The sequence below is a fragment of the Salmo trutta genome, chromosome 30, assembly GCF_901001165.1.
Source record: "Salmo trutta chromosome 30, fSalTru1.1, whole genome shotgun sequence".
Taxonomy (NCBI): domain Eukaryota; kingdom Metazoa; phylum Chordata; class Actinopteri; order Salmoniformes; family Salmonidae; genus Salmo; species Salmo trutta.
The window spans coordinates 21,963,165-21,974,381 of NC_042986.1; the positions used below are offsets into that span (position 1 = coordinate 21,963,165).

Here is an 11,217-nt window from a genome sequence, read left to right on the forward strand (position 1 = left end):
TGAACTAAATCTTTACTACATTAAAAGTGAAAGCTTTATTATACATAATTGAAATCAGACAGTAAATCAGATCAAACAAAAAGTACAGGTCATTTACAATTAAGATGGGAATGAGAAGTTAGGATTAGAAGTAGTTACTCAGGTTTGTGAATTGTCCCATAATAGCCTTACTTTGGCTAGTAGAAAGGGGTCAGAAGCATATTTTCCAACTAACCTGTTATTTACGATACATTACTTCCGAGTTGAGCACAAAAGTATTATGTTCAGTTGCAGGTGGTTCTCCAAAAGCAAGCAAATAATCAAGAAGATTACAACGCATGTATTTTACATTGCGCAAGAAATGCCTCGTGTAGAGTTACGTGGCCATGTCACATAGAAATGTGTAGTTTGAGGTTGGGAAATGCATGCCTGGCAACTAAAATGGCAAGGGATATATACACAGACAAAACCTTTCCCTCAGCCATCACATGCGGAAACGGTCAGAAAAATTTGGGGACTGGGGCACAGTGAGTGTGACGTCGCTCTTCTTCAGCTCCAGCAGTTTGTAGCGTCTGATGGGCTGGGCTTTGTGGACCTGAGGGACAGAGAGAGGACATTAAGATGCAGTTCAAAACACCCACGCACCCGTTTACACCAAGGTCCAAGCAGGGCTTCTGTTCCAACAATTCAAACATTAACACCTAATTCAACTAAAATCAAAGGGCCTAAAGGGCAAGTAATTAGTAGTATCAGGTGTTGGTGGTGGAGCAGACATGTCTTAATTAGGGTAAACATTTAGTAACAGAAATATTTCATGAAGTTCAGATAATCCCTCCTAGATTATACCCAAGGAATAATACCCAGGAGTGTGTGTGCTGGAACAAAAGCCAGCACCTCATGTTGAGAAAATGGTTCATAATGGTCTATGGACACTAAGTGCTACCACACTGCAACAATTTTCCCCTTATGTTTGTTTCACATTAGCCATTTTATTGTAAGTTGGACTAGTAACCGGAAGGTTGCAAGATCACATCCCCGAACTGACAAGATAAAAATCTGTCATTCTGCCCCTGAACAAGGCAGTTAACCCACTGTTCCTAGGCCATCATTGAAAATAAGAATTTGTTCTTAACCTGTTGGGGCTAGGGGGCAGTATTTTCACGGCTGGATAAAAAAAATGTACCCGATTTAATCTGGTTACTAATCCTACCCAGTAACTAGAATATGCATATACTTATTATATATGGATAGAAAAGACCCTAAAGTTTCTAAAACTGTTTGAATGGTGTCTGAGTATAACAGAACTCATTTGGCAGGCAAAACCCTGAGACAGATTCTGACAGGAAGTGGATACCTGATGTGTTGAATTGCCTTTAAGCCTATGCCATTGAAAAACACAGGGGCTGATGAATGTTTTGGCACTTCCTATTGCTTCCACTAGATGTCACCAGCCTTTACAAAGTGTTTTGAGTCTTATACTGTGATATCTGACCGAACAAGAGCCTTGGAACGGTGATGGCCCATTAGACACCTGGCGCGCGAGTTCATGTTGGGTACTCTCATTCCAATAAGTTTTAAAAGAAAACCCAATCGTCAGTCTTGAATTTTATTCATGTTCTGGTTAAAAAAAGGCACTAATGATTTATGCTATACAACGTTTGACATGTTTGAACGAATGTAAATATATTTTTTCTGCTCGTTCATGAAGTAAAGTCCAGCTGGCTTAGATCATGTGCTAACAACACGGAGCTTTTTGGACATAAATGAGCTTTTTTGAACAAAACTACATTCGTTATGGACCTGGGATTCCTGGAAGTGACATCTGATGAAGAGAATCAAAGGTAATGGATTATTTACATAGTATTTTCGATCTCTCCAACATGGCGGTTAGTCTGTATCGCAAAGCATATTTTTCTGGGCGCAGTGCTCAGATTATTGCAAAGTGTGATTTCCCAGTAAGGTTATTTTTAAATCTGGCAAGTCGATTGCGTTCAAGAGATGTAAATCTATAATTCTTTGAATGACAATATAATATTTTACCAATGTTTTCTAATATTAATTATTTATTTTGTTGTGTTGACTTGACTGCCGGTTATTAGAGGGAAATGATTTCCTGAACATCAACGCCATAGTAAAACGCTGTTTTTGGATATAAATATGAACTTGATATAAATATGAACTTGATAGAACTAAAAATGCATGCATTGTCTAACAATGTCCTAGGAGTGTCATCTGATGGAGATTGTAAAAGGTTAGTGCATAATTTTATCTGATTTTATGGTTTTGGTGACGCCTGTCTTTGAATTGACAATACATTACACACAGCTATTGTCAATGTACTCTCCTAACATAACCTAACTTTATGCTTTCGCCATAAAACATTTTTGAAATCGGACAACGTGGTTAGATTAAGGAGATGTTTATCTTTCAAAGGGTGTAATATAGTTGTATGTTTGAAAAATTTGAATTTTGACATTTATTTGGTTTCAAATTTGCCGCTCTTGAAATGCACCTGCTGTTGATAGGGTGCGCCACGGGTGGCACGCTAGCGTCCCAAATAGCCCCAAAAGGTTAACGGACTTGCCTAATTAAATTGAAATGTTTAAGGTCTAAGGTTTGCGTAGTTACCTGCTCTTGGCGTAGTCTGGCCATTTTCTCCTTCTCGCACTCCTCCAGCTCCATCCGCTGCGCCTCATCCACACGAGCCCTCAGCGCCTCCTTTTCACTCAACGCCTGCTCAAACTCCAGCCGCTCCTTGGCGCGGCGCTCTGTGGCTAGCTGGAAGACCTCTGGAACTACGGAATTATTAATGTCTTCTAAAAAAGTGCCAAGGAAAAGGGGTTGGAAGAGAAGGAAGAGGGTGGGGGTGAAAAGGGTTTGGGTGGTGAGGTGTTCAAAAGGTGGGAGGAAAATTGGAAAGTAAAATGTGGGAAGCAAAAAGGGTTAGGGGTGCAGAAGCCAAGCTCAGTGTTTCCCAAACAAAGCCCATGTAAAGGAGTAGGCAACCCTGCTCCAGTTCGACTGATACATTCTTCCCCTGGAGATGGGTAATGATCCAACAGAACTGCTGTGTGACAAAATTTTCGAATCCCTTATATAAAATGGTGGAAACATTTCAGAAGTTGAATGAAGTCTAACAGGTTCAGGAGCAGGGTTGTCCATGGCCACCAGTGCAGAAAGCAGAGGTAAGCGAGGCAGTTGTGGTCATACGTACCCAGGACTGAGCGGTTGTCTTTCTTGGGCATGAACGGCTCTTTGTGAATTGCCGTGTTTGGTCGAGCTTTGAAGGTGGCTGCCTCCGCCTGGTGCTTCTGTTCCTCCTTCATCTGAGAACAAAACGGAGGAAATACTGTATGGGGCAGGGAATATGATTTTGTACCATTTGTTGTAAACATGCATGAAGACTGACACACTGGTGCCAGAATCAATCAATTAGTTATTCCTTGTACTGTATAGGGTCAAAGTATGAAAGCAATAGCATGACGTTTCAGACAGAAGGGCATGAATTCAATAGAGGTTTGTCTTACCATCTGCTCCCAGCGGTCATTCTTGGCGGCTCCCCGCTCGTCGAGGAGGAGCTTGAAGGGCTCAGGCTTTGTGGGCTCAGCCACCTTCTTCTCTGGCAGGACCACTGCATGGAAATCTGGCAGTGGCTGGGCCTTGAAAGTTGGCACCTGAGGGGTTAAGAACATAAAATAATTAACAGACAACCACTTAGGCTATATTGTCAGACCAACATTTAGTTAGGACATTTCCTAGCGCTACAACTTGCAGCAAAAGGCTATCATTCTTTATCCCCCCCCCAAAAAATGTTGAGTCATAAGTCTTACAAAGCATGCAAAAATAAAACCTCTCGCCGACATCGAATGACAGGCAACTGCATCTGTAATGCCATTAGTGGCATCATTCATCAGGTCTACCCATATTGATAGAATGTAAGGCAAATGATACGAGAAAACTATTTTAAGGCAGTTAATGGGGCTACCTCTTCGTGCCTCAGCTCCTCCAGCCTCTTCTCTTTCAGCACCTGCCTCTCACGCTCCCGCTCTTCAAAGGAGAAGGGGCACACCTCCACCTGGGTCTTGTCCTGGAGCTTAGGCAGAAAGGGCAGGCCAAAGTGGGGCACAGCGTGGGCCTTGAGCGGGGCTGGGGGTTTCACCTCCTCCACTTTTCTGTCCATGCGCATCCTCTTCAGGGCCCATGCAGGGGACTCTGGAACAGTGGGACACTGCACCTTCTTTTCAGGGACACCCTGTGAACCAAAAGGTGTGGGTAGACCATTAACAGAGCCATCACACCTTAGAGTCAGTGTTATACCAGTGCTAGAATGCTTTGAATAGAAGGTATGGAGGTAAAAAAATTATTATAATAATCTGAAAGCCGCATACTACTAGCCTGGGTGCCCATCTTCTGTTATCTTTTGCTTAAGGAGCAGACGTGGAAAAACTGTATAACCAATCCGATGTAAAAATTCATGACAATCCAGTAAAAACAAGTTGGTCGTGTAGCACTCACCACCACCTCCTCCAGGATCCTAACAGGCAGCGGTCGGGAGTGGAAGGTGTGCTGCTCCTCAGGCTCATCTGGCTTCTTGCTGGCTTGCCGCTCCGCAAGTCTCTTGTCCATATGCATATGGAATACCTCTGGGTGCGTGGACTTCTTCACAGTGGGCTTCTTGGGGTTCAGTGCCCCCTCCAGGATCTTCCTGTTCAGCTCCAGGGCCTTGAACTTAAACCTGGAATATACAGGACAGGGGTGGATTAATTTATTGAATGTGTTCATTGCAAATAGCAATAGAATAAGTAGAGACAATTCCCTAGTTGAACAATCATATCGGTTCTACACAATGTATTACTATCTGAAAGTTCTGTCCTTCTGAACAGGCCTCAAGGCTGAAGGTTGTTGGACTATGGATGAGCTGGAGCAACAGTAAACATTTTGGCTTTGTTCAAGTATCATTGGGAGTACACAGGTAAAAGTAACCCAGTCTAATAACTACTATGCAGAGGGTAGAAGGCTAGAGCGTGAAGAAGCCATAAGTGTGGATTTACTGTTGGAGTTTCTGGAGCTCCTCGTCCTCAAGCTCAGCGCTGCTCTTGACCACCGTGGGACGGCTCCTCTGTCGGGTCATCAGCTGAGGGGTGTGAGGGTGGGTGATCTTAAGCTGCTCACTCTTCACAGGTGACGGGCCTGAAGGAATGTTATCATATTGTAATTTGCTGCCACCCCCCCCCAACGTCACACTTCTCATGAATCCCAGCCATGCATAGTGAGCACATCCCAGGGTATGCTGTGACTGCCAGCCATCATCTGTAATGTACAACAGAGCCAAAGCTAACATACGCACCCCTCTCCTGGCTCTGTCGACTACGAAGGTGGTAGCGGGTCGGAGTCCGTTTCTGGAAGAGCGCGATCTGTTGGGCCATGGGCATGAAAGGGACAGGGTCTGCCACCTTCCTTTTGCTGCCAGTGGACAGGTTGAAGGGCTTGGGAACAGTGGCACCCTTTGGCACCTTGGCCTGAGAAGGAAATAATTCAGGAGATTAATTAAAAGAAACAAAGAATCAAAAATATGTCTGGTGAATTGACAATGTAGGTAAGTGGAAAATCATATTTGTTTGTGTGAACTATCCTTTTAACTGCCATAGCAGGGATGTGGCCAAACAGAAAGCTAGCTACTTACGGGGGAGGACGGGTGCTTGCGGAGCTGAGCAGTGAAGTCCACCTCCCTGTGGGTTGATGCAGTGCCCGCCTTGACACGTCCATCTGTGCTGAAGTTGAACTCTTTGGGTACGGTGGTGGCCAGAGCCAGCTTCTTAGGGAGCTGACCTGAGTGACAAGATGAAATCCCTCTTAAGCCATGAAGACTTGCAACGCTACACTCGTAGGAAGAAAGGAGGGGGTACTTACTGCCTGCCAAGGCAGCCCTGTAGCTGGCCTCATTCCTCTTCAGCTTATCAGCCACCTCCTTCTGAAGAGTCTTGATGTGCACCATCTCCTGCTGCTCAGAGCTCTTATGCCTGGGTGAACACACAATCTAAGGATTTTAACCTTCAAAGGCAGTGTTCTACAATCCTGGTCCTAGAGAACCACTGGTTGTGGGGCTTTTGTCCTAGCCATGTGCAAACACTTGGTTAGTTGCATAAGGTGTTACTGCTAGGGCTATAACACTGTTAGATGTTTCTAGGGAAATGTAAACACTCAAATTCCTTAACGTAGTCATGAACGAAAGGAATGACAGGCTTGTCGGCACCAATATCAGGTCATGATGCCTCCTTGACCAATTGCTGAATCCATTAGTGATAGAATGCCTTACTGTGTGGTGCTCGCGGCTGCTGCAGCGGGCCGGGCCTGGTTGGCTGCTCTGAGGTTGAGTCGCACGCTAGTACGGACACTAACACTGCGTCTGGGGGGTAGTGATAAGCTCCTGGGAAACAGACAAACCAAGACAGTCTGGTTACTTTTCTCCACAAGACAATTGGTCAAGGTTAATTATTAAACATCAGTCCTTACACTAAAAGCGTATGCCATGCAACGGTGACAAAACTATATCCGCATGTGAAAAAGTAATGCATTGGCACAGTCACTATTGACCAACAGCCAATGTTTGTTTATAATTCCAATCCCAAAAATGAAGAGTTTGACCATGCTAAAATAGCCCCCTCTAAACATTTTCACCATGGTGGGAAGGGGGAAGACCCTCCAGTTGTTTACCTTCGACGTGGGCGAAAGGTTCTTACAGCAGTTGGGTTTGAGCTGTAAACGGTTAAACTGATGACTACCATGATTGCGTCCAGGGCTGGATTTAATCATCCTAGGCACAAAGCTGCTCATGATAATAGACAGGTGGCAGGATAGTGCAAATGTTTACAGACCTCCTCAGCTTCTTAGCAGGTGGTGTGGCTTCAGGGGCTGTGTGCTGTCCTTCCTCATTGCTGGCTGCATCTTTGCGTTTTGACACCCTTCAGTGAAGAAACAGGATTGCCACTTGGAAGCATACAGTTGGTTGGTCTAATGCTGACTAGATAGGTCAAATACAACTGGAACTTCATTTACTCCTGGACTGGTCTACAGCTAAGCAGGCAGAAGCTTGTTTTGGAACAGAAACAATACTTTAGAGCAAACCTTTTTATCCTTGTGATCTTTCCTTTTAACCTTCTCAATAAACATATTATGAACACCCATGAATGTAGCAGGACGAAAGCTGCAATAAATGATCTGTGGGTTTGTGAAAACTCAACTTTACCAATGTAGAGCCTCACAGAACTCTCAAGATGTTAGCCGAGTGTTCTAGAAACAAAATACCTGCGTGGCCGGGCAGACGGTCCCTTCTTTGGCGGGGCAACTACCGGTGCTGGCCTATTTCCCCAGGATGTGACAATGTTGGAGGACGTGCTCGGGGCATCTGCTGTGGTGGGTACTGAGGATGTGCTTGGGGCTTCTATTGTGGAAACATTAATAATTAGCACATTACACAATGGTCAGTCAAACTTGTGATTTATCTAGGCCAGATACAGTCACAACTGTTTAAAGTACCAACCCGAGTCGGAGTTCTCTTTCACCCTGGGAGATACAATTGCCCTGGGCAAGTCTGCTTTGGGGGTCGCACCAAATGGTATGTTGTTTCTGTTCGGGGTGGCAAGATGGCCAAACAGTCTCTCATCCTGGCAAGCACATTGGTCTGCAGAGCATCAAATGATTCAGGAATACATTGTGGGAATTCAAGAACTTGGCAAGTTAGCTGCCACTTCAAAAGCATGTAGTCAGGCCCCCATTGGAGCATGCTGACAAACATTGAAATAGATGCATTCATCCTAAGAAGCACTATTCTTACTAGCCTGGAGACCTGAAGTTGAATTGCATTCAGTCAGCTAAAGTTCCCTGTCAAGACCTCTAAAAGCCAGTATGTTGGATAAAATGGTTTTAACTTAATTGACCAAAGTCCTTGCAGTTGGTCCTTCTGCAGGTAGGATTGTGAGGCCATATTTCCACCAAAAAGTGTAATTACATACACTTTTCAGAGCCTGGTAGGGCATTAAGACTTCTATCACCTGAAGCATGTGCAGGAGCTCTACACCTATGAATGAGTCTCCTGCATGCATTTTAATCTTGTGCACGTGCTTCAAGTGCGTTCAGATTTCTGGCACTTGAAAAGTTGATGTAATTATATTTTCCTGTAGATGGATATTGTCTCATTCCTACCTGCAAAAGGACCAAACACACGGAAAACTGGTAAAGTTAAAATATAATTGTATTCAACATTGACTTGAAGTCGTTAGAAGAAACGTTCCTGATCCAAACTATCATTTATGCCCTTACGTAAGCCTCACACAGAATTCAATGACATTCAAAATATTGTTCACAAGCACGCAAACATAGTTAGCAACCCATCTTACCAAACCAAATATCTGCGTTGTCCTCCGTATCCAATGCTTGGAAATCAATGACATGTGACGGTGCATCGAATTCGTAGTGACTAGTGATTTCACTCTGCGCCATCTCAGCATCCATCGCCGCACCTATTGTCGCCCCCTAAACAAGCAGATTAGATGCATGATGAGAGTTGTTGAAATGGGGCTAGCGGAGTTAGTTAGCTAAGGTTATTCATTCACAACACATTTAACTGCGTAGCAACAAAATATGCGTTATTACAGCAAACACGCGAGAGCTATATAAAATCCAAATTAATACCAGAAATTGTGTATTGAAGTTAACTACGCAACAAGTTCGTGAAAAAACAAGCAACGTTAGCTAGCATTCGTCGACCAGGTAACGTTAGCTAGCTATTGTAAGTTTACTGTTGATCAAAATTCTCTGGGTAAATTATATACAGAAGAGATGTCCATTAAAATACAAAATATTATAACGTACCTCTTAAACACAACCAACACGTAATAGAAATCGCGTGAGCCGTAAGCTTAACTGCAGTGTTGCGAGCGCAAAATAACGAATGAGGTTTGGCGAAACCGTTTAAAGTTTCTCGCCATTTGAACCAGCCAATCAACAGCCTCGTCCAGATCAATCGGTTTTCCATTGGCTCACGATTGTCTACGTTACGAAATACTCAAGTTACATTTCCTGTCACGTGAGGAGTTTCTGTAACTTTTTTTGATTTATTTAACCTTTATTTAACTAGGAAAGTCAGTTAATTAAGAACAAATTCTTATTTTCAATGACGGCATAGGAACGGTGGGTAAACTGCCTTGTTCAAGGGCAGAACGACTGATTTTTACCTTGTCAGCTCGGGGATTCGATCTTGCAAACTTTCGGTTGCTTTAACCACTCGGCTACCTGCCACCCCAAACTTTAAAACCAACAATCTCTGCCCACATTCTGTTATTTTTCATTTAGTTATATTTTGCTCATTTAGTAGACGCTCTTATCCAGAGAGTGACCAGAGTTGGGGAATAACCTCTACATCTGATTAAAAAAAATACTGTAATGTTAGCACAAATATTGTAATCAGATTACAGATACTTTTGAAAAAGTAGATTATTACTTATTGGATTACTTTTAAATTCAGAAAGGATGTTTGTAAAAAAGAAGAAAAACATTATGACACCTTTCTGTTTTGTCTATGACATTCAATTCAGCACTGAAAATAGGCTCAAGTAAATATGTTCCACCTGAGCATGTCTGACCACAAGTCAGAGACCACTATGATCACACACCAAATGCATTTGATGGATTATTTTTGTCTTTTTCTAATTCCTCATGGGAAATGTAATCCAAATGTAACTGAAAATAATAGGATTATGTTACTGAGTTTGGATAAACCAAAAATTACATTACTGTTGACAATTTTGGACAGGTAACTATAAGAAAGTAACTATTAGAAAGTAACCTACCCAAACCTGAGAGCGATTTACAGTCAACTAATGTAGGCATGACAACCACATATCACAGTCATTGCCCTAAAAAAGCAGCTACCCAATTAAAGATTCACTATGTAGAAATCTCTCTGCCATTTCCTGATTGCTAAAATTAGTATAGTTTGCCTAATTTCAGTTTATGTGACAAAACAAGCAAGTATAGTGTAGAGAATCACTGTCTAAACCGCTGTGAAATATCTTTTCCATAACCAAAAATATTGTATTTTCAAACTGTTTGAAGCTAGTGTACAAAACTCGAAAGTAAAAGATGCAAAAATGAAACTTAAAACAGGCAAGCATAGAAATTGCATGCATAGAACAAATCTACCATTCCTTAGACTTGCTTTCAATGAGAATGACATATCTATAAATCACATTTCTATGTGAATTTTGTCAGGTCTCCCAAAAAGTTACATATTGGAGGTTTAAAAATGACTATTCAACCCCTTTGTTATGGCAAGCCTAATTAAGTTCCGGAGTAAAAATGTGATTAACAAGTCACATAATAAGCATGCCCACATTCTCATCGACGGGGCTGCAGTGGAGCAGGTTGAGAGCTTCAAGTTCCTTGGTGTCCACATCACCAACAAACTAACATGGTCCAAGCACACCAAGACAGTCGTGAAGCGGGCACAACAAAACCTATTCCCCCTCAGGAGACTGAAAATATTTGGCCTGGGTCCTCAGATCCTCAAAAGGTTCTACTGCGGCACCATCGAGAGCATCCTGACTGGTTGCATCACTGCCTGGTATGGCAACTGCTCAGCCTCCGACTGCAAGGCTCTACAGAGGGTAGTGCGAACTGCCCAGTACATCACTGGGGCCAAGCTTCCTGCCATCCAAGACCTCTATACCAGGAGGTGTCAGAGGAAGGCCCTAAAAATTGTCAAAGACTCCAACCACCCTAGTCACAGCCTGTTCTCTCTGCTACCGCATGGCAAGTGGTACCGGAGCGCCGAGTCTAGGTCCAAGAGGCTTCTAAACAGCTTCTACCCACAAGCCATAAGACTCCTGAACATCTAGTCAAATGGCTACCCAGACTATTTGCATTGCCTCCCCCCCCCACACCACTGCCATTCTCTGTTGTCATCTATGCATCTAGTCATTTTAATAACTCTACCTACATGTACATACTACCTCAACTAACCGGTCAACTAACCGGTACCCTCGCACATTTACTCTGTACCGGCACCACCCTGTATATATTGTTATTTTTTACTGCTGCTCTTTAATTAGTTGTTACTTTTATCTCATTCTTATCCATATTTTGTGAAACTGCACTGTTGGTTAGGGGCTTGTAAGTAAGCATTTCACTGTAAGGTCAACACCTGTTGTATTCGGCGCATGTGACTAATAACATTTGATT

At 43.1% G+C, this 11,217-nt stretch overlaps 1 protein-coding gene across 5 annotated transcripts; it reads right to left on the reverse strand.

Annotated features, from left to right (window-relative positions):
- Positions 1 to 8,960, reverse strand: LOC115168263 (targeting protein for Xklp2). Of its 5 annotated transcripts, none has more exons than XM_029723370.1 (17): positions 8,851 to 8,960; positions 8,376 to 8,511; positions 7,520 to 7,660; positions 7,285 to 7,420; positions 6,855 to 6,941; positions 6,694 to 6,735; positions 6,296 to 6,406; positions 5,890 to 5,999; positions 5,663 to 5,808; positions 5,327 to 5,498; positions 5,031 to 5,169; positions 4,495 to 4,714; positions 3,965 to 4,231; positions 3,507 to 3,653; positions 3,194 to 3,305; positions 2,608 to 2,774; positions 1 to 574 (listed from the first exon to the last, which is right to left on the reverse strand). In XM_029723370.1, exons 2-17 carry the CDS (start codon positions 8,488 to 8,490, stop codon positions 464 to 466), a joined length of 2,223 nt encoding a protein of 740 aa, XP_029579230.1. In that variant the 5' UTR covers positions 8,491 to 8,511; positions 8,851 to 8,960; the 3' UTR covers positions 1 to 463. The 5 variants fall into 5 exon arrangements, with proteins under 5 accessions (XP_029579230.1, XP_029579229.1, XP_029579228.1 ...); XM_029723369.1 differs by having other exon boundaries at positions 2,608 to 2,792; XM_029723368.1 differs by having other exon boundaries at positions 2,608 to 2,795.
- Between the last annotated feature and the right edge of the window lie 2,257 nt (positions 8,961 to 11,217).